Source organism: Molothrus ater, chromosome 1 (assembly GCF_012460135.2).
Source record: "Molothrus ater isolate BHLD 08-10-18 breed brown headed cowbird chromosome 1, BPBGC_Mater_1.1, whole genome shotgun sequence".
NCBI classification, from domain to species: Eukaryota; Metazoa; Chordata; class Aves; order Passeriformes; family Icteridae; genus Molothrus; species Molothrus ater.
The window spans coordinates 5,777,771-5,800,519 of record NC_050478.2 but is presented as its reverse complement, the minus strand read 5'-3'; the positions used below and the strand labels follow the sequence as shown (position 1 = coordinate 5,800,519).

The window sequence follows — 22,749 nt, the reverse complement described above, 5'->3', positions numbered from 1 at the left end:
ACACCCAGCCTAATGTCTTCAGGCATCATCCCTCTTAAGAAAACTAATTAATTATTAGAACTGATTGTCCTTCTCCAGAACATCTGACTATCCTTCTCTAGAACATACACAAAGCACAGTTTACCTAATAACCAGCAATTCTTTCTTGTCTTTAACTGTTGTATATGCCACTGTAACAAGATGATGTCTTTATTTTTATTTTTAACAGTAATAAAATGACCTCATACCTGTTGGTAAAGACGTTCCCAGTAATCTTGAGTCATAAGACGGAACAAGGAGAGAAAGGCCCAGCCAAAAGTATCAAAGCTTGTGTAACCATGGTCAGGATTTTCCCCAGCCTTCAGACATATATATCCCTCAGGGCATGTGCTGCAAAACATCAAATACAATCTGTGAGATGCATCTTAGATGGCTCTAACATGGAGAAACTGATTTCCAGGGAAACACATCCAATGCCCTTGGTTAAGAGCACAGATCTTCCATGGTAAGCTCCTTTACTAAACGGGTGATGCTACTTCACAATATCCAAGGTCTTGGCAACCTTATTTTTCCTTTGAAAGCATAAACAGGAAAATAAAAACCATAGCGCGAGCTGCAATGGCAAATAATCACCTAGCATTTCACAAATTTCAAATAGACTGGAATTAGGTGCCTATATATGATTTCTCCTGGCACTTATTCCTAATTAAGAATCAAAAACCTGGTGTCTCCTGTTACAGCAGCAGGTAATACTGTGATGGTGAGCCTGCTCTTTTGGTTACACAGTCTGACACTGGCTGGGCACCCCTAGCCTGTGCTATGGGAGCACCTTCCTGATTGCTTCCTCTGCCTGACCTCAGTCACCCCCAAAAGGATTAAATGTTTAATCTAAGAAACCCAGCCCTTTGTTCCACTCACCGCCACAGTCTGGGGTCATGACATTTTTGCTATTTCTGCCAGGAGCTGCTTTCCTTGTGTGTCTTGTGGATTACTGTATTAAATAGCATGCAGATAGCATGAATTTCGCTGGCTCTCATTAACCTTTGAGGCTCCTTACAAGTAATTTTCTAGCCCCATATGCCGGAAGAGATAAAAAGTGCTCTCAGTGGTACTGTGTAAGCACTGAACTGCATCATCAAGTGAAACACAAGGTGGAAAAGATCCTGGGTTGTTCCAGCCTCTGTCTCAGAACAGATTAGCCAAAAACCCCCACAGCTCTTGCACATCAGAAGCCACTCTCCAAAAAAATAAGATATGACCCATTAGAAACTGAAGACATAGAAATATGCAAAGGCTATCTTCTGCATGTATCCTAGGAAGAGAATATGAGATCAAGTGCCCTGGAGCCTTATGGTATTTGGGAAATTTTTAGGTGACAACCATCTAATATCTGGAGAAGCAGATCCCAGCAGAATGTGCAGTTACACCAGCTCTCCCTGTTCTCCTAATCCTTCAGATACAGATAAACCTGGCACAATTCACTGCAAATTCCAGCTGCCATAACTGGGGATGGTTGGAACATGAGGGATTTTGGACATGTGGCCTGTCATGTAGATTGTATAGCTTTAAGCTTCATTTTTCTCCCAGAAAAATATGTTAGAGTTTCTCAGTCACTGCTACTTTCTTACAAAAGCAGAATATTGCCAGAAATTGAAATGCAAAGCAGAAATACAAATAAAGCAAACTAATTTTTAGGATTCCAGAAAAAAAAATTGATCCCGGAGGAAGCAGAGTGTGTGTCATTGTGAAAACCAGTGTTCTTTTTCTTTAAAAACTATAATTTTTATACAGATATAAAATAAATTTTACAGCACAGGATAACAACCTCTATTGCATGTCAAAATGAGAATATGTTTTTATACAAGTCTATGTTGTCTGCCACCACCATTAGACATTCAACAGCATTTTAGAATCTTAATTTAATATCAGTAGTGAATCACAAATTTTAAAGTAAGTCTGCTTTGAACGATGATAAAAGGAGTGCTGAAGCATTGCAAAATGTGTGCAGATCCTTGTTTACAGTAGTTTTCAGAAAAAGCAATAAAAAATGAACAGCTGATGTTTAGTGAATTAAATGTTACACACAAGTGGGGGTATAATAAGTGATTCTGTCACCTTAGGTAGAGCCAAGTTAGCTTATACCAGTTGAGAATGCAGATAATGGCAATTATATCTCACAAAGAAAGAAAAAGAGTCACTCCTAATTTTTTCCCTGCCAGTCTAGAAATGCCTCCTTCTAGATCTTTCCTACTTTAACTACCTATTTTTTTTCCTAATAAGAGCCACATTCCAATAAAAAATCCAGTAACATTACTGAGTTAGGAGATACTAAAATGCAGAAATCTCACATTTTTTCCCCCTAAAATATGCAGATGCACAATGAATGTCGCTTGTATACCCATGTCCTTTTTTGAGGCAGAATTTCCACTAAACCTCCTCTCTCCCAAAGGCAGCATCTGCTGTCACTCTGCTGCAGAGATGTGAGATTTCTGCCTCTGATCTGCTGCAGCAAAGAGCCTTCACTGCCCGTGATGTGCCACTCAGCTGCTCCATTTCCTCTGAGAAATGGATTCTCCAGGCTCCTGAGAAGGAAATTCCCTTTGCTGGCTGCAAGACATCCTGTCTGCACAAGACATGAACATTTCTGTAAGGCTGATTATTTCTGCCATGGGAAAATGACTTCTCTCACACACTGGGAGTGGTTGGAAACTTTGTGATTGTGTCCAGAGGTGCAGAATCCTTTCCTTGATCTCTCCCTAAAGAGAAATCCTGAGTGACTCCATTGGTCTGGTCTCATTGTTCTTATTTTAACATTATTACTAATGGCTAAAACAACCCAATGCAGCTGAGAGAAATTTTGCTGGTGGTTACTTTAATGGTGGACTTCAGCCTAGGCAGGGCAGTCATTTGGAAATCAGGCTTCTTCTAGAATAAGTTACCTAAAATCTTAGGCAAAATGGAAATTTTGCCATTAATATAAATTATTGAGAAGGGTGAGCTTTTCCTCTGAATCTCAATTAGTAGGGAGAATTTCCTCTTAATTTCTTCACCCTTTTGAACAACAGCCTGCGAGAAAGGGGACAGTAGGAGCGTTGGGATGAATTTTCATAGGAATTTCTGAGCACGTATTAGAGGATAAAAAGTCACTCAGATCTCTGCCAATGCTTCTTTCTAGGGAAATTTTTGATGAAGAAGAATTTTTGAGCAAGTGCTCAAAGCACTTTGCTTGGGAATCTGTAGGACATGGAGATGTAACCCCTCTGACTGTGAAAGTGAGCAGTAGCACCTCAGAGGAATGTTTTATGTTTATAATACAATTAGCATTATACACACATAATACAATTTTTAAATTTTTAGTTCTGTCCTCATGGGTCATTTCCCACTGTCTCACTCCACAGGGAATGGTTTAACCCCAGCTGGAGCTGAACCCAAGAGAGCTGCTCACTCACCCCAGCCCCAGTGGGATGGGGGACAAAACTGGGTGAGTAACAATGAGAAACCTCATGTGCTGAGATAAAGACAGCTTAACAGGGCAGAAAAGGAAGAAAATAATAACAACATTAATAATTACAATAATAAAAGAATTGAACTACACAAGTGATGCTCAGTGCAACTGTTCACCCCTTGCTGACCACTGCCCAGCCATTTCCCAAGCAGTGTCCCCAGCCAGCTTTCCCCCACTGTTTGTATACTGAGTGTAGGGTCTGGAATATCCCCCTGGCCAGTTGGGCTCAGCTGTCCTGTGTCCCCCCCCCAGCTCCTTGTGCCCCCTCAGCCTCGTCACTGGCCGAGCATGAGGAGCTGTGAAGTTTTTCACTTAGTAGAAGCACTTCTTAGCAACAACTGAAAACATCAGTGTGTTACCAACATCATTCTGATCCTAAATCCAAAACACAGCACTGTAGCAGCCATGAGGAAGAAAATTAATTCCATCCCAGCTGAAACCTGGAAAACACACTTCTCTAATATTTTTTTCAGCTTTAAGAGCATTCAAACAAGGTGCTGCAGCATGGAAAGCATGAACCCCAGCCTAAAAATGTTGTTAATGTTAGCTTACACCCTTATTATGGCAACTAGACCCTTGAGACAGAATTTTGTACTTGTCAACTCCTTATTCCTACTCACCCTCTTTTGTGGTCAACAGAGAGATAACCCACAGGGTATGGGAACGTGTTAAAAACACTGAGAGGAAAACAAAATGCTGCTTCCCAGAAAAACATTACAGAAATTTAGGTGTAAGGCTCTCACATGAGAATATTATTCTGTAATTGACACCATTTCCTCTGAGGATTTTTTTAAGGAGCCTCAAGATTTTACTGAACCTTCATCCATGTATGACATTAAGCTTACCCCCTCTGAATTTTTTAGCAAACTCTTCAGCTTCTTTTACCTCAGGGAAGCATTTGAGAGGTTTGTATTCTCCTCTGATGCACAGGGATGGGCAACAAAAACAAGCTACATAAATATACCATCCTCCACAGGAGTGTCACAGGATGCTGTTCAATTGATCACAATAAAATTAGTGTCATTGATTCAGAAAAGTTAAAAGCAGCAGCCTACCTACCTATCCATCAGGCTGTAATCACCACTGCAAGCTGGCATTGGTACAGGAAATTAAAGGACATAAGAAACAGCTTTGGTTTAAATAACACAGGCTGGGAATGCCAGAGAGCTGTAGCTGAGGGGCATAATTACAAAATGCTCTTTCTCAAGAGTTTAATCTAGGCAAGCCAAGCAACCTGCTGATCCAGGCTACAGTGGCCAATAGGGTTGGGCAATAAAGGAAGATTTGTAAAACATCCGTGCACTGGATTGTAACATCCAGATCCTGAAAATACAGGGAGGGTTTTCCATGTGCTACCAGGAGCCAACATCAGTGACATCTGTGAGGTGGGGGCTGCATTTTCCTTGGGTTCAGGTTGCAAAGGGACATTCTGGCTTGCTCACTACAGAAGCAGTGAAGCACATACCACAGACACAGCAAAAATTAAAAAAACAAACCCCTATTTTGGTAAGAGTCCCTTAGTGTCCCTGCTTAGGTCACACCTTAAGCCTAAGAATGCAGAAATCAAGCTGAAAAGTTTATAGCTGATGTCTTTGACACGTGGCTAAATCCTGGGGAATGGGAATCACCCTGGTGGCTGAAAATGGAACCCCCAAGGTGGGGTTTGAAAGCCTGACAGCCTTTGAAGGACAGACAATGCCCATGGCCTCCATGGCTGGTTGATGTGCACAGTAGAGTCTTCCTCAACTTGCCTCATCCTGCTAAAGTCCACAGACCACAAAAAGAGAGGCTTAGATTTCCTTTAGACCACTGACTTGAGTATTTTTCCCTGCACTTACCATATTTTCTCCTTTCCCTGGACTCTGAGGGAGGACACAGTGGTCAAAATAGAAGATCATACTGTGGCTTAGAGATCCTTAGACTAACATTTACTCTTACCCAAAAAAATGAAACTACCCATTCTAAAACAGGAAAATATTTTAAAAAATGAATGTTGTAAGGGTAACTGGGCATGTAGGAGAAAGGGGCCAAAAGCCAGCAGCACTTCAGCCAAAGCCATTGATGTCAGTGGGTGCTTGATGTGCTTGAAAGTCACAGGTTTTTCTCCTTCCCCTGCTCTTTCTTGTTTTGTAATATTAAAGACTAATCATGGTTAGAGTGTCTGACTTACAATTCCCCACTAATTAGCATCTAAAAGCCAAAATCTGACTTGCAGTGCCATGCTTTGTCTTGGATAGGTCTGACCAGGAGCTCCCAGCAGCTCTCACTCCAAGCATCCAAATGGACAGAGAGAATTTGAATGACATTTTTAAAAGCAAGGGAAGGGGTGCCAATTGTCTGAAATGAAGGAAGTGCCAGCAAGTTGAACCATATGCTGCAGGGAAATGGAGGAAAAAAAGCAATGATGACAAAGAAGAGAAGAAATACTCAGAGTAAAGAGCGACATCAACCAACAGTTGGGGCTGGAGCAGAAAAGAGAAGAAGGTGCCCATGATCAGGCCTGCTCACAGGCTCAGAGCACCCACTGACCTGTGCATGCTGCTGACTGGAATCCAGGGAAAGTTTCAGCCTCCCCCCCTGGCTGCTGGCTCAGGCAGATGGAGAAGCCCTGGGTTCAGCCTGAGCGCCTCGTGCGCTGCATGAGCGCAGAGGGGCACGACTCCCTCTCCTGCAGCCTACCTTCCTCAGGCACCACACTGCTGCCCGGCAAGCAAGATCCTGTTTCTTCTGACTCAATCCAGTGGCCAGACAGTGGAGCTTCTGTCTAACCCACCAAACAAAATGTAGGGCAATAATTTATCATCATAAACATAATAGTGGATTAGTGCCTAATGAAGGCTGTAGCCTCTAGTAAGTCTGCTCCTCTCATGTGGCTGATGAGCTTATTACAGCTTTGACTAAGAGGTAATATTACCCCTCCTTAAGAACTGAGTGGATTTGGATTTAATCCCTACTGCTGCTGTTTGACCAGAGACATGATCTTCCAAATACACCGCTGATCCCTCGGAATGGGGACTGTTATTATTGTTCCTGAACCTGTATCTCTTCTCAAGTCATGCCCATGGCCCCTGTAGCACCTTTGAGGTGTCACGCTTGCTTTCTGCTTGTTGAGGTTTTCTCACCATGAGCAGACCATCCTCACTCTCCTGTCACTGTTACCAGCTCAGAGTAAATGGAAAAGCTTATGTGATTTACATCAGGATCTAGGTAAATACATTTAAGGTGTGCTGCAGAGCCTGAAGGTTTGAAACAAATTCACTAGTATTGCTTGATAATCTGGGATGTAATTACCTTTTTAGCTCTAGTAGTTTAAGCAACACAGTTATTGCCAAAACACCCTTGCTTTGGTGACATTTGAAGAGGACCTATTTGGAAATTGTGTTCCCTTCTTCACTCAAGCAGCCTTTATGGGCTCTCCCACCTGTGAGACCAGCTGTACCACATCAGGCTGCATTTGGTTAGGGTAATGCGCACACCAATCCCATTAGGCACATGCCAAAGCTCCTATGGGTCCATTTCCTGGAATGGACCCATTCCTGCAGCAAGTTAAACACTGAGACACCATGACCTGCCTGACAAAGCTGGGTTGTCCTGACATGATTTCCAACCAGGATTTTCTCCTGAACTGAAGATTTTCTCTCTTCTCCAAAAGTTACTTCTTGTTTCTATTGTACTCTGTTCCTTGTAAGCACAAAACAAATTCTCGCAGTACATCAAGGGGGAAAATGCAGCTGGATAAACAAAATGAACAGCAACAAAAAAGTTCTGTCTGATTAAGTGAAGCAAATTCAAATTTCAGGTCTTGCTGTTGCTCCTCAGGAGTGTCTATGTGCAACACCTCTGCCCCACTCATCCATGGACTGCACCTCTGAAATGCCAAACCTCCAAGCCAAGAGAGCTCTTCTCACCCTATTTGTCCAGCATCCAGCACAATATGGCCTGAATCTAGGACTTTTTTGTAGAAAACAATTAATAGCAACAACAACAGCAATAATAATATTAACACAGATATGAGTTAAGGCAACTTAGAGCTGCAATGGTCCTAATTGCCAGCAGCAGAATAACAGACTCAACTGTGTGCACCTTGCCCTGGTGCAGCTCCCCAGTTTCTGGTGCAGCTGGGGCTGTGTTGCTGGATGCTGTTTGACATGTTCTGGCTCTTTGACATTTTTCCAGGCTCTCCCTTGCCAAGTTCTGGGTGAGAGCTGCAGTAGCACTGGTGGAAGCAGCCGATAGCAGCTCTGCTCCTCAGCACGGAGCATGTTTCTTCTCTACCCTTCAGGAGTGTGATAAGCCTTTACAAGGGGCTTTAAATCACTGCCTGGAGGATGCATAAAGGCAAAGGAATGTTACTACAGCTCAGAGAGATCAAAGTGCTGCATCGCTGTACGTGTAACGAGCGCGCTGGCAGGAGGGTGATGGAGAGAAACTGCCACAAAAACTCTGCTTTTGGTGCTCATGGAGACCATGAAAACAGGCATCTGCTGCAATTTTACATGGGGGTATTAATTCCCTTAGTAAAATGCCACAACACAGAAGAAAACAAATGTTTGTTTTGTTGTTTTGGTTTTTTTCTGATAATGCCTTAGAAAGAGTTGGGACTGACAGGAAGACTTTGAGGAGCACTACAGCACACGGTCATTCCTAATAAGCAATGAGCTCAGTGACAGAATTCACCAAATCACAGAGAATCTTGTCCCACAGTGTACATTATTTTAATGTATCCTGTTAAGAAAAATCAAGGTCATAGTAAGACTAAAGGTAGCTAAAGTTTCTATAGCAACAATTACTAGGATGCAGTTGCCAAAGGTGCTTTCTTGCTCCTGAAGTAGATTTACTGGCTGCTTTTTCCTTCCTATTCACTAGTTTTTTTGGTAATATCAGTACAGACATGATGCAAAGTGTTTTCATTGTCAGGATGATTTTGTAGACTATTGCTGCCCACGAGCTGAATACACAGGACATATCATGTGTAAGGGTAAAAAAAAATTAAGCAGTCTGATCCAAAGGGAGTACAAGTCACTTAAAACACACACACTCTTCTGAAAAGCTAGCTCCTTGTTGTAATTGCAAAGGAAAAAGTGAAAAGAAAGAATTTAAGTTTCTCTTTTGTGTCTGTTTGCTTACTTGTACATTGACAACATCTTGTCTCTTTCTCCTAATGGACAAATTTCCTTGCTGTTTCTATTGCTCAACCAAACCTTCAGGCAGGAGGGGAAATAAAAACAGCAGCCAAAGCACAGCAGACAAACATCCCTGTGAAATTCCAGCAGGATGAAAGTGAAAATGCTTTAGAGCTGAAATGCGTCTTCCTTTCTCACAGACAGATAATTCCACACTGCTCCAGCCCCCATGAAAGTCTTTACTCTGTGGAGAAGAAGGGGACTCTGCAGTGCTGTCACCTCACCAGAGTGAGTGGGTAAATGCCACCAAGAAGCTGGAATTGCCTGGGAGGGTTGGTGTGGCCTGACAGGGACGTGTTCCACACTGGAACCTGCTCTGGTGGTGGTGTGCTCCAGCAGGATGCCTCTTTGGATCTGGAGGGGGGACCAGGAGGGCAGACATATAGGATGTGTGTATATAAATATTAATTTTTATAGGAAGTATGGGGTGGTGCCTACTGTTACCTGCTGCTCTGCAGCCCTGACAAATCATGCTCCACTTGATGCCAGGACTTGATTTCACTAAGGAAAGAGCAGTTCTCACCTTCTGCTCCCACCTAAGGTCTCCCAATTATTTGAATATTGCACTGGATCTTTACTGCACCTTCCTTGAGGCTGAAACAAGGTGTTCAACATTGGATAAGATATGTACCGGGGATTAAATTGAAAAGCAAATGTATAGAATTTGTAATACTTTTTAAAAATCAGACTATCTGAGCTTTCTCCATTTATGTTAAACAAATAAAATAGAAGACGCTGAAATTGCAAAGAGAAACAATTTGTGTATATCCCAGTGCAGCAACATCCAAAAGAACTACTAAATTTAACCTCCAAATGCATCTAAAACCATCGACAACTGCAAATACACTATATTTTTCTTTTGATTTTTTTTTTTGTTGTTGTTAAGAGAGCCTTACTGTTAGCACTGCTCCCAGTCTGACCAATCTGTCACACAGAGCAAATAATTTTTCTATCAGTGTAGTTTTCTGAATGTGCTTGTTGTGAAACACCAAGCAGGTGTCATTTTGAGCCACAGAATATCTTTGATCACAATCATTTGATTTTCTCTCTTCTCCAAAAGTTACTTCTTGTTTCTATTGTACTCTGTTCCTTGTAAGCACAAAACAACTTCTTGCAACACATCAAGGGGGAAAATGCAGTCAGATAAACAAAATGAAAAGCAGCAAAAAAGTTCTGTTTGGTTAAAGGAAGAAAAGTCATATTTCAGGTTTCAAGAAGGTTTCTGAGGCATCACATGGGAAAAAACCCCACAGACAGATTAGCCCTTGTGCACCTAAGAAATTTGCCATCTCCCTGACATTCCTACCATGTCTCTGTAGCATGCCTTTTAAAGTAGTTTCTTGGGGTTGCTTGAGCATATCTAGAAATGCAAATAAATGGGTTTTTTCCTGCCTCCCTGCCAGGTCAAGTACTAGAGACATGTTTGCTGCAGCTGAGTGACATACATCTATTCAAATCCCTTCTGAACTGGAATCAATATTACCTAGATCCATTACCTCCTGCTTTATTGGCAGCTTGGGTGCTTGTTCAGAAAACAGTCCCTCCTAGTAATGTAATAAAACCCCCACCTTGGAGATAATTAGATTGCCTGTGATACAGAATCCACTGATGATCATTTCCCTGCTGATTTTGGCTTGCTACTCCAGCTCAGGTTGCAGTCTCCATCACTACATGCTCCTACATTAGACCACTTGAGTCTCATCACCTAACAATTGCCAGAGCAGATTTATTTGGATTTTTTTTTTAACTCTTCCATAATAACAGCAACCAGACAAACCTCAGAGTGTCATTAACATGCTTTTAAAAATGCACTGAAATGGCTTCTTCAATTACCTCAAGATTTAATATCCTGGCCACAACACAGCTATCCCTCACTCTAACAACAAATCCTTCCAGGAGAGAACACATAACACTGCCCTTCTCTGAATTTCCTTTGGGTCCTCAGTGTGTCCCAGAGGCTGATGAATTCAAACTGTGAGCAAAAGCACATTCCACAAATGCTGAGAACACTCAGACATGGCCTTGCCAGCTCTCTTTCCCTACCACACCTTCCTTGGTGGGTTCCCAATCCAAGAGATGCCTTGGTGGGTTCCCAATCCAAGAGTCATGAATTTCATTACTAATAAATGAGGGAACCACAACGTCATGCATCTACTTCCTCTGAAGTCCCCTCCCTTGCTCCTGTGGTGCAGAAGGTCGCAAGCATGCAGATTTTGGTTTACTGCTGACCACTCTTGCTCTTGGCTTCAGTCATTGAAGGGTGAGAGAAAACAAATCCACTTAGGTACGTCAGCCTGTAAATGATGCTCTCCTTGTCCCAACAGGTGGGAATACATGACTTTGCACATCCCCTGGGGCCTGAGTATCATCTTTCTAATTATCTTCATGCCTTTAAACAACAGCAGTGGATGACTGGCAGCAACTCTGTGCAGTGTGTAGCAGATGAGACAACACTTGGTAATTCTGAGCTAAAAAACCCCAGTGTAAGTAGGAATATTTATTACCCATTTTTAGGCATTTAAACCTTACCCAGTGTTATTAAATACTTAACTAAAACAGCAAAAGGCTGAAGAAGAAAGAAACTAGGCATAAAGGGAAAGTTGGTTTCCCTTGATGTCACAAACATTGAGAGTTTTGATGTATTTATCAAAACAAGTACAAGAACACTCAGTTTGAAGGTGTCATTTTTGTCCTCTTATGCTCAGGAACTGCAAGTTCTCCCCTGGCTGTTTCAGGCTGTAGCTCTCTCGTGGGCACAGAACCTCCACCAGAGGTTTTCTGCAACCACGGCTTTTTGCTGACACCCAAATTTATTAACTTTCACAGGAAGGAAAGAGGGTGAGTTTGCTAATTTGCCTTGCTACAAACTAACCCTTAAATCCACACAGGCTGCCAATATATAAATACTCCATTGATATTGGATTGGTATTTAACTTCCCACCAGTTGAGCAATTCCAAAGCAGTAGCAATCAACCCTTCAGCACTGCCCATGAGCAGCAGCTTTCCACCACCACAGCTCAGGTCATCAGCTGAGAACAATGAATATTCCATCACACAAAATATTGTTGCTGTGCAGAGCACTTGTTTTTTCCCAATATTGCTTTGCAAAGGCTGAGGTTCACCAGCACGATGGAGATTGCCAGATCCTGGGATTCCCGGGAAACATCCCAATAGTCTTGGAGTTCTGCCTGAGCCTGGATAAACACAATGTATTACAATCAACAAAGGCCCTAATTAATGGATGCTGACATTGTACCTCCCTAGGAACAAACAAAGGGGAAAGCATGGCCCTCTGCCCAAGCATCTTGGAGTCTAACTCAGGCTGGCAATACACATCAGACACACCAGGCCTACAGAGGGAAGGCTGACACTGAGCTTCCCTTTGTCTCATGTCAATACAGATATAGGCAGTGGCAGGAGAAAGCAAAACATCTCTCTCCAGGACCTGAGGGCTTTTCTTGCCTTTTTGTCCACAAGCAAGTTCAGATTTCATCTTCCCTTCATGTCCCTGCACATACATGCCTTTTTTTTTCTCAATCAATTCCTCCTAAATGAAACCTTTTTTTTGTTGTTTTTTTGCTTTCTTCCACATTTGGTTCTACCAGCTCAGAACATCTTCCTCCAGAAGTAGATCATCTCACCTCCTCCCTTTCTTGCCCTAAGGCACCCACCTCCCTGGTTCAAATGCTCTCACATATTTGGCTCAAAAGCTCCTCTGTCCCACTACTCCAAGATATTTTTCTCCTCTTTATACAACTGCTAACAGCCTGCAATCTTTGCTTGGCTCATAATTTCCTCTGACCACAGAAGATCCCATCTCCTTCCATCCTGTCTGAACTCTTCCACTTCCATCAAGATCATGAGAAGCTGTCAAATAAAATCACGAGCTCTGACAGTGCACTTGGACCCTGGGGATGGGATGCAGGAGGAACCATGGGCATCTAAAGATGGCAGGGATATGAATAAAGTCCTTTATGCAGAGGATGTTAGTACACCCCTGGATCTCTTCACCATCTATAAAATGAGAAAATTAAATACACGTAGTCCATAAGGAAATCAAGTGCAAATGTAGATCACAATTCAACCCTGAGTACCTTCCCACTTCCAAAACATGCTATTTTTCAGGCATTTGTTGATTTGTTTATTTTCCTTTGCCAAAAGCCAGGAATTCATCATCAGTTTCAATCCCTCCAGGTGTTCTGTTTCATTTCCATTAAAATATTCTCCACTCAGCCAAAATTTTACTTAGTTTTCTCTATTTTTTACTGAGAAATTCAAATGTATTGAAAAAGAACTGTAATAAGGCCCCTAAAGATTTTAAACCTAAGTGACACATAGAAACTTCTCCTCCCTGCAGTTGAGAAAATTGTATTACTATGCACAATGTTGTCATTATCCTCTCTACTATTATGCCTAGACCTAAGGAAGTTGAAATAGCTACTTCATGCTGGTGAAAAGTGGACAGAACTAGAGGAAAATGTAGTAATAATTAATAATAATAATAATAATAATAATAATAATAATAATAATAATAATAATAATAATAATAATAATAATGAAGACAACAAAACCAGACCAGAATTGAAGATATTTTTGAAGTACTTACCCAGCATCAGTGCTGTTGCCACACAGTAACACATCCTCTGTACCATTTTTTATGAAATAGTTCACTGCAACAGAAATAGAGAAATGGCTTTTTAATAAACACATTCCGGGAATGATAACATTCAAAAATATCATCCACCAACCAGCATATTCAATTGGGACAGCAACTGGGAGATGAATGGCATGCCTTTGCTTTGTTTTGCTACTTTTAACTTCTATGAATTGAAAAAATAAATATATGTTTTCAAATCTCTGCAAGCACTTGCTGTTTGTGTTCCAAATCAGACCTGTTGAATAAGGTGATGGTGGGCTGTGGGCAATGTTTTTAGGAAATTCTATTCAGCCATGTCTCTCTGTTCAAGCCAAGAACATTGTTACTCAATTCTGTAAATGTAATGAAACCAAACCATATGCTAGCCTGTAACTTTTAGTCTCTACACTGATGAGACACATATTAATTGAAGTTTGTGGCAGAAATTACTGACTCATAGGTTAAAAGCGTAACCAGCTATAACTCAGAATGTAACAATATTAACAAAGCAGCCCACTCCCTCAGTCTGGTGGATTCTGCTCAGCATAGGAAACACACAGTATAAAGCAAAAGAAACAAAAATACACCCTGTTAAAGATCAAACAAACAAGGAAGTCTTCACAAAGACAAATATTTATCACTGCAGTCATCTGTAATGGCAATGGAGAGAGACAGGAACTTCTCAAGGGAGCCTCAGAAGAGCAAGCTAAATTTAAGTGCTGTGGATCATTCCCGGGTTGACTCTCAATAAGGCTTAAGGAAATTAGCATCTCCAGGCTAATGAGAGACTTTGCATACACACTTCTTCTTCTCTCCCCAGCCAACCCAGTCTAACATGCAGAGTAACAGAACAGGAGGCCAATTTCTTCTCAAAAGGATAAGCAAAGTCAGTGTTCCGAAGGGAGCATGAAGAAAAGATGTTCTAAGGAGCATTTCTAAAACCTGGCTGGCAGCAGGGAAGAACAGATAAAAGCATTGCTCTAGAAACATAAAAAATGCAAAACAGAGGCTTGCAGCTCACTGAGCTTGGCCAAGGGATGAAGGTGGCAGCCTTGCCTGGTGAGGCTCTGTGAGCAGAGGGGCCTCTGCAGATGCTGCTCACAAGAGGTTCCCCATTCCAGGCAAACCCTCTGCTGTGAAATGTTTTAAAAATCAAGAGTGACAGCTTATCCAGGCGGGCTATGCAGAGAATGCTCAGTGGCTCAAGCACTGAACAGATGTGCTGTGGCTTTCTCAGTAAGCTGCGAGCAGTGGAAAAGCCCTGCTCTGCTGCATGCCAGGAGGGAATTACTGCCCAGGAGCTTGTGGTTACAGGGGCACGTGATGGTGTTCACAAGTTATCAGAGCGCAGATCCTGCTCACACTGGATGCTTTTCCACTTTGTCTGGTCATGTGGGATTTCTACAGAAACACCTTGTGTAGACAGCAGGACTTGGGACTGGGTATGGTTGAGGATTGGTGATCAATCACCACAAAACAGGGAAAGATGCCATACCTGCATCACCTTTCACCCTCCAGTTCTGCTGGGCAAGGACTTGTGCTTTTCTCAGGACAGGTGGCATCTTATTTGGGACACACAGAGTCAGTGACACAAACACACCAGACCACTTTCTCTCTAAGTTAGATGGTCATCAAGGTCCTATCCAACACAACCCATTCTATGATTCCAGGTTTGATTGAAATCCTGGAGCACCATGTTGGTTGAAAACCAAAACAACACCTCCTGGTCAGCCAAATCAGAAGATAAGAAAAGAGTGTGGGCACAGAATTAAGGACGACAAGAATTCTCTGTGTGCAAACAAGAAATCTGAAATCTCGAAAACATAAAATACTGTTGTCTGCTGTTGACTTAAACATTTACATTCTAAACCAAGCAGCAAGGCAGGTGCCAAAGAGCCCCATAAGATGCAGGCTGAGGAATTGGTGAGTAGGTGCTGCAGGGAGGGCACATTTTCACCATGGGGTCTGTGCAGGGAGTGCCACAGCCACAGTGACAAAACTCAGGCTGAGGAAGAGGCGAGCTCCCGATGCCCCACTGATAAATGAAAAGGGGATTAGAGCTTTACACCCAAGGAGACAAATTGCTGTATTATCAAAAATGTGCACAACAATCAATCTTTGCTTCAAAGCCTGTTGGTTTGGGTTTCAATCAAGCCTGCTGGGCAATCAGAGAGCTGCAAGAAGCAAACAGGCACCACTCTTGCTTTAAAGAATGAACACCCTTGGTACCACATTAACCCATGGCCTCAGCTTCCCATCAGTTCCCAACTCTAACCTGGGCAAAGAACTAGGAACTCCTTTTTCACGCAGAGCAGGATTTTCTCTCTGAAAACTGCTCAAACTGAGCAACGCCACATGAAAACACAATGATTTTTCATTGCCTTGGAAGATTGCAATTAATTTTTGTTTTGTTTTCCACTGAAAAATATCAGCTTGTGAGTGGGGGAAAAATAGGAAAACAAATATGGAAAATAAAACTGAAAACCTCTATTTTAGGTACTTCCTTATGGGTTTTTTTCTTAATTTTTGAAGTGAAATTAAGCCAAAACTATTCTGTTTGTAGCACCTCTGTGTGTGTACATAAACTTTATGCAACATGCCATTCTTTCCAAAGGTAATGCTAATTTCTTTTTTTTTTTACCAGCTTTATTAAAATCTTGGTGTCACAGTCATAGGGTACATGTTGCTTTTTAGGAATTTTTCTACAGGAATTTCCAGAGTAAGGTAACCACCTGGTCATATTAAAAGAAGTAAAAATGGTCTGAATAACAAGGACTCCTTCAAGTCCTTGTTCTGCCTCCTACACTTCTCAAAGCAAACAACAATGGCCATAATTTTAAAGTCCCTATATGCAAGTGGGAAAACCACAAATTTTCCATGTCTATTCTTGCAATATCTTCCTCCCAAAGTCAGTCCCTTATCATTTTGTCTGTTTCATTCTACACTTTTTCTGATTTCTCAATATCTTCCAGGTTTCTGCATTGCTCCCTCCTACACTAGGTGATTCTAACAGAGTAAACATTCACAAGGTCTCCATTTGTCAAATTAACAGGGAAAAAAAAAGCAAACTTCCTCAAAAAAAAATTAAAAATTCCAATTAAAAATATGCTCCAGCTTGTGCTTTCCACACCTTTATCACACAACTGAGCAGAAAACCAGTAGGGTACATTGACTGCAGGGTAGAAACCTTCATCATTTCTGTGTGAAGGAAAGGAAATTCTTCTCATTCAGAAAACTGAAAAAGGTTTGGAGTCAGCTTAGAAAATATATGTTCTGCCTCTAGTTTCTGCTCCTTCTTTGAAGGCCCTCCTGAAACATTATTTTGACTCATCTTACAACAAATTAATTCCAATTAAAAATAAAACCACCACAACAACCCTATATATTATCACACTTGCATAAAGAGCAACATTCAAATATCATTAGTCACTGCGCAGAGAAGAGTCCTCTGGCTGACTTTCTAACAAAAACTTCAGAGAGGTGTTTGTTATCTCAGACTATTTATTGCAGCCACACGGGCACTCGCTGGTTGGAGACTTTCTCCCAGCGCTGGGGCTGGCACAGAGCACTGCCAGCCACCCAACGTGCCCATTCCAAATTTAAAATGCAGCTCAGAAAGCTCCATCTCCTTACAGCTGTGATATGTGGCGTGGAGAGGAAATAGACAACACCCCCTCCTCGCCCTTTCGCCCACCGGCGCAAACGCGCTCTGCCTCCCGGTAATTCGCGATAATTAAAACGAATCCTTGCTGCACTTGCTGTGTGCACACTGTGTCACACACGGAGAAGCCTCTAATAAATGAAATTGAGTTTGAAGATGAAAAACATGCCTCACAAAAGCCATGGAACAGGCTGTATTAAGGGTGTTATTAGGGGAGAATGCTTGGGGAAAAAATGGAACCGCCGGTTAGTTCTTCCCGGCTAAAAGGGGTTGTAAATAATTATAATAATCAGCTGCTCTCCTGTTGCTCAGCCCCTGACAGGAGATCTGGGTGTTCTGTGCTGTCCCCTGGTACTTGCTGCTGCTGACCCTTCTGCTGAGTTTCAGAGGCTCTTGGGTGCTGTCATCTCCTTGCTTCCCATCCTCCCTCTTTCCCTGGGAAATCTCTTCTAGCTCACCTCTCTAATGCCTCCATACCCTGTAACCACATGGAAGGACATTTCCTAAACTTCAGTTCAAAAAAGAACAGGAGGACTTATGGCCAAGATGATTGAGTGGATAGAGGGATCAGAGGTCAAGGGGACAACTTTATGTACAGCACTAGCAACTACATGACTTTGTGGTAAACACAGCCCGGAATTCTGGGCATGAGTTGTCCTGCAGGAGATATGGAGGGGCTGGGAGCTTGTAGAAAATCATACAACCAGGTGGTGAGAGGAGAGTTTGAAACTCCTTCAGTTTGAACCTCTCTGGTAGCTCCTGTTAGTGCTTCTCCCCACTCTCCAGACAAGTCAGAGAAACAATTTCCCAGCCAGGCTCAGCAGTCGCCACAGCACAGAAAATGTCTCCAATTTTGACAGTACAGCTTTTTCCCCCTTTGTGAAAAAGCCACTAAAAATATCAATCAAGCCCTCTTGAGCTAGATGGCTCCCGTGCACTAGGAAGAGGCTCTGAAAGCCTCAGAGATCCACAGTACCTGGTTTGTGCTGCTCACATGGTCTAAGGGAACAAAAACACATCAGGAGAGGAGAAAAAGCATGTCAGGAGCTTTTGGAGGTGTGCACTAGAGGAGAGCAGGGAATTTAGATGCTCTCAAATTGTCTTGGGGATCTTGCCAAGCCCAGGAGCATCCCCAGGAAGACAAGACAGGAGACAATGACTAGCAATAAACACACATGCTGGCTTTTAAACATCTTCAGATAATCTCCTTCTATGCCTCTGTGCCTCACCAGTCACTCAGACCCCCACTCTTAGGGCTGTAGGGTGCATAGTAACTAAAAGCATATTTAGTACCACTTGTTTAGACATATGCTCCACATGAATAGGCAGCAAAGTGCTGAAGTGTGCTCTCTGGAAGTTTTGTAGAGGTTTTGTGTTTTGTGGAATTTTTTTCATATGTTTCATACAAAAGAATTAAAATCAAAAGCTGCTACAAAGGTCAAATGCATTTGTGATTACAGGCAGATGATGGAAAAATAGAAAAAAACCCCACATCTTCTGCACTTACTGTGATAAAGAAAACAAATGAATTGGATAAAAAAATGGCTGGGAGACAGAAAACATAGGTTAAGATGAAAAGTCAGTGTGCAGGATCTCTGTGGGCTAACAGAGGGCTGCACCTGCACTTCTTTGTTACATTTATAAGAACAAGGGAAAGAGAAGGTGAGCAGAGAGGTAACAACATCTCCTGTACACAGTATTTTCCAGGTAAATAAAGTCTGAGCCATGGACTGAATGAGGAGCACTAGAGACACCTACTCCACAAAAAAAAAAAAAAAAAAAAAAGGCAGAGAAATGCAAAATGGAATATTAAGCTGTCAGAAAACGAAGTAAAGCAGAGAAGGAGAAAATCTCACCTATTCATAACCTTGTCAGCCCTTAAATTTCCTGTAAAAGTTCAGATAAGAGAGACAGATTCTTTTTTTTGGTAGGGTTTCTCAGTCAACACTTTTATGTAATACGAAGCTGTGATCAGAGGAAAATGTAATATTGATATACAGGAGGGCAAGGATGGAGCAATAGGGACAGGGGGATCAAGTGCAGCCTCAGCCAATCTGCAGATGCCACCAAGCTGGGTGGGGATGTTGATCTCCTGGAGGGCAGGAAAGGCTTCTCACTCTCTACAACTCCCTGACAGGAGGGTGCAGCCAGGTCAGGGTCAGTCTTCTCCCAGGGAACGAGTGACTACAGGACTGGGAGAAATGACCTCAGGTTGCGCATGAGGAGGCTTGGATTGGATATTATGAAATATTTCCAAGGTTATCATGCCAGGCAGGTGGTGGAGTCACCACCCCTGCAGGTGTTTAAAAGATGTGTGGATGTGACACTTGGGGACAGGGTTTATTGGTGGACGTGGCAGTGATGGAGTAATGGTTGGTCTTAATGATCTTAAGAAAGACCACTTTCAATAGGGTACCTGCCAGACTGGGAAGTATTGAGAAGTAATGAGGATGACTGGTAAAATTTAGGAAGAGCAGCAATTGAAAAAATGGGCATCTTTTATCCTAGGAAAAAAGGTGACTATCATAGTAAAAAATAGCATGTATTCTGGAAAAAGAGAACAGGGAGCTTTGTGTGCTCCTAGTGACAAGAACATGATAACAATGTCTTTTGCCTTAAGAAAATTGAAGGGGGAAAAGAAAATAAAAATTTTCAAAACTAAAGATAAAGGAAATATTTTTCACTGTATTTCCCATTTGAACTGCTGAAGTTGCTGCTGCAGGATGCCCCTGTGGACAAAACATTCAAAGAAAGATTTTTTGCCTGTGTAGATAAGGATATCCTGAGTTACAACAATTATTGTTAATAGAAAATGAGAAAAATACCTATACTTTGAGCTCTACTAATCATTTGCTGGAGCAAATGGGACTGTTCAGTGGCACAGAGAGATGCTGCTCTAGGTATGCCAAGGCCAGATTGAGCCTGGGAATTCCTATATTTTATCGCTACCACGCTTGGGGGAGTTCAACACTGATGGAATTATCAGGAGAAAATATATCTTTACTTATTCCTTAAAACCAGTGCAATGAGAGCAAGCAGCAACGCAAGTTATTCTCTGCTCAGGGAGCACCTGGGCTGTGTGCTCAGTGTAAAAGCAGAAGATGCCTCTTTGCTTTGCAATGCACTTTATTGCTGAACCTGGAGCATGGACAGACCTTAATGGGCACATAGAAAGTCCTTCTAAATGCACATCACTGTTCAAGCCAGGTGGTGTTTTAATTCTGTAGTTTATGAAAAATTTGAAGGTGCAGGAAAACGGAAAATGTTTAGTCTGAATTTTCCATGGCAGATATTTCCTCAAGTAGATCTCTCCTTTCTATTAGCAGTGATGAGAACAAAAGGTGTAACTGAGGTAGATATGCTCCTGTTTCACAAAATATTTCAAATATTTATAATATAAGAACATCATCTTTCACCACATGATGAAAAAAGTCTTACTGGATGGTCAGGAAAAGACTGCATTGGATCAGCATTTTCAATTCCTATGTTTTTTCCTATGATCCTTGCATTTCTGTTGGGGTTTTCTTTTTCTATTTAGCTAAAAAAATTAAAGTGCACAGGTACAATACTCATGTTAATAACACATCAGAGCATTAAGTTTTGAACTTTGATGAAGCTACTTATCAAAAGACCCACAGGTACTTGAACAAAGCCACAATATTTACAGTTAGAGTAATGTCAATAGATTCCATGCTGGCAAGCACCATCTGAAAGCCCAGAGAGGTTCCTTGTTTTAATCACTGGTTCATTCACAATCATACATAAAAAAACACCTATTCCAGTCCCAACTAGATTTATTGCTTCTCTCTTTCCTCCCACCTCCATAATTATTCATCAAGCACTCAGTGTCTTCTATTACCCCCTCAGACAACGCCTCAAACACTTCAGCTCTCCCAAAATTGGCCATATTTATTATCTGACTTGCACAAAATTCTTTTCTCTACAGTTCCCATGCAGATTCAGAGTATCTGTTCATGGAGCTCCATTTCAGTGGTTCTGGAAACAAAAATGATTCCATCAGGCAGAGATAACAATCAGGAGCAGAGCTTAGAGAAGATCCCCGCAGTCTCATCTACATGCAGATGCACATTTCTATATATTCACACATCTATGCCTCAGCATCTCTTCCACACAAGCCTTTGATCCCTTCTCAAGTGCCCAATGCCATGATTTGGATGGGTATCCCCAAAACTTCACATACCCTGTACAACTTTCTAAATACAGAACCTGAAGCAACCCTAAGGCTTCTGGGTCTAAATGGAGGTGACAAAAAATGTTATATTAATCTTGATCTGGATTTTTTCTTTTTAAAGTTGTTTTGTGTTTTCCCCCAGATCACTGTTAACCACACAATTTGACTGCAGAAGAAAAAAATCACTGCCATGAAATGAATGCCAGAAAATACTCTAGAAGCGAAAAATAACAACCTGAAATACTTATTTTGAACCATAAAAATAGTAGCTGATTCCTCCCATTTAAAGGCTCATAAAGCTTAAACATTCATTTATTTTACTTGTTAATTTTTTTTAACATCAGTTGCTTGGACAAGACTAACGGAAATTACAGGGTTGCTCTTTTTTACCTTAAAAGATTCTGATTTTGAGAGGAAAAAGTATATAAAACAATTTGAAAACAAGACTCTTTCAGAGTGTCTTAAACAGGGTATTTAGTCTAAAGAAAAAGAAAATGCTGGGGTTTAAGACTATCATTCCATAAGTGACTTTATATAATTTAATTATAGTTTTAAGGTTCTACTCTAAAGCTTTTTTCTTATGCTTTCAGCCCTTACATTAAACCCTGCTCAACAAAAGACTCAGATTTCTACTTACTGACTAGTCAATAATCCATTTTCATAATGGAATACATAAATGACATTAAAGACTCTAAAATCACCAGCTACATGAACCAACTACACCCAGTCCATTGGTACTTCTCTAAGCCAGTGACACATCTGACATCCCACAGCTTTTAATCCGTTCTAACTTGCACGTTCATGAAGCTTCACTTAATCAAAAATGTCTTTAATTTAAACACCACAACCCAAGACAGGCTTTCCAGATGTTATTTGGAGCTGCTTTCCTAGAAATTTTTACAAGTATTGAAATTAGGCTTATAGTTTTTTAGTCAGCTGGTATTTCTAAACTAGTAACTCTCTTAATGATACCCAATAGCACAATGACTTTGACATTGATATATTGATCTCATAATTTTCATAATGCTGTGGATGTAAACTATCATTATTTTCAACCTTTTCCCCCCTTTATTTCATTTTTTATGTACAATCACTGCTGTATCTAAAACTCCAATCTTCCAGGTTTGTTATTATTAATGTCTCAAAATAATCCTCCTTGGGCTTATTGATCGCGATCTCTTACCAAATCTAGAACTGCAGGTAGGAAAATAATTACCTATCAGTAGTCACCATTTTCCCAGATGAATGATTGTAATTTTACCACTGGCACTTGACATGAAGGATTTTTTAGCCTGATTTTATCTGATGCTCAGCTGTCTCTCATCCCACAATCCATTCATTCAAAGAGTAGTTGCACAGAGGGAACTGGGAGACCTGATGAGCTACTTCTCCCTTAATCTTCATTTTTCCCCCTCTCTAGCTTTGCAGCGGTAAGCATTACTCATTGAGACAAAGCCAGAATGGAATAATTTTTCTGATAAGCCTTCCTCTTAAAAGTTCTGTGGCGGTGTTCACACAGGGGTCCCAGGACGAGAGATGAGATGAGAGAATCTTGACTCCATGTTTCAGAAGGCTGATTTGTTATTTTATTAC

The 22,749-nt window shown here is 41.4% G+C and overlaps 1 protein-coding gene across 1 annotated transcript in view; it reads right to left on the bottom strand.

The window, feature by feature from the left end:
• Positions 1-22,749, bottom strand: part of LOC118701655 (sodium channel protein type 5 subunit alpha-like) — a 217,710-nt gene that overhangs the window by 124,606 nt on the left and 70,355 nt on the right. The window contains exons 8-9 of the mRNA XM_054515743.1: positions 13,274-13,337; positions 228-369 (exon numbers count right to left, since the gene is read on the bottom strand). Coding sequence (XP_054371718.1) covers positions 228-369; positions 13,274-13,337 — 206 coding nt within the window. The remainder of the gene's footprint in view (positions 1-227; positions 370-13,273; positions 13,338-22,749) is intronic.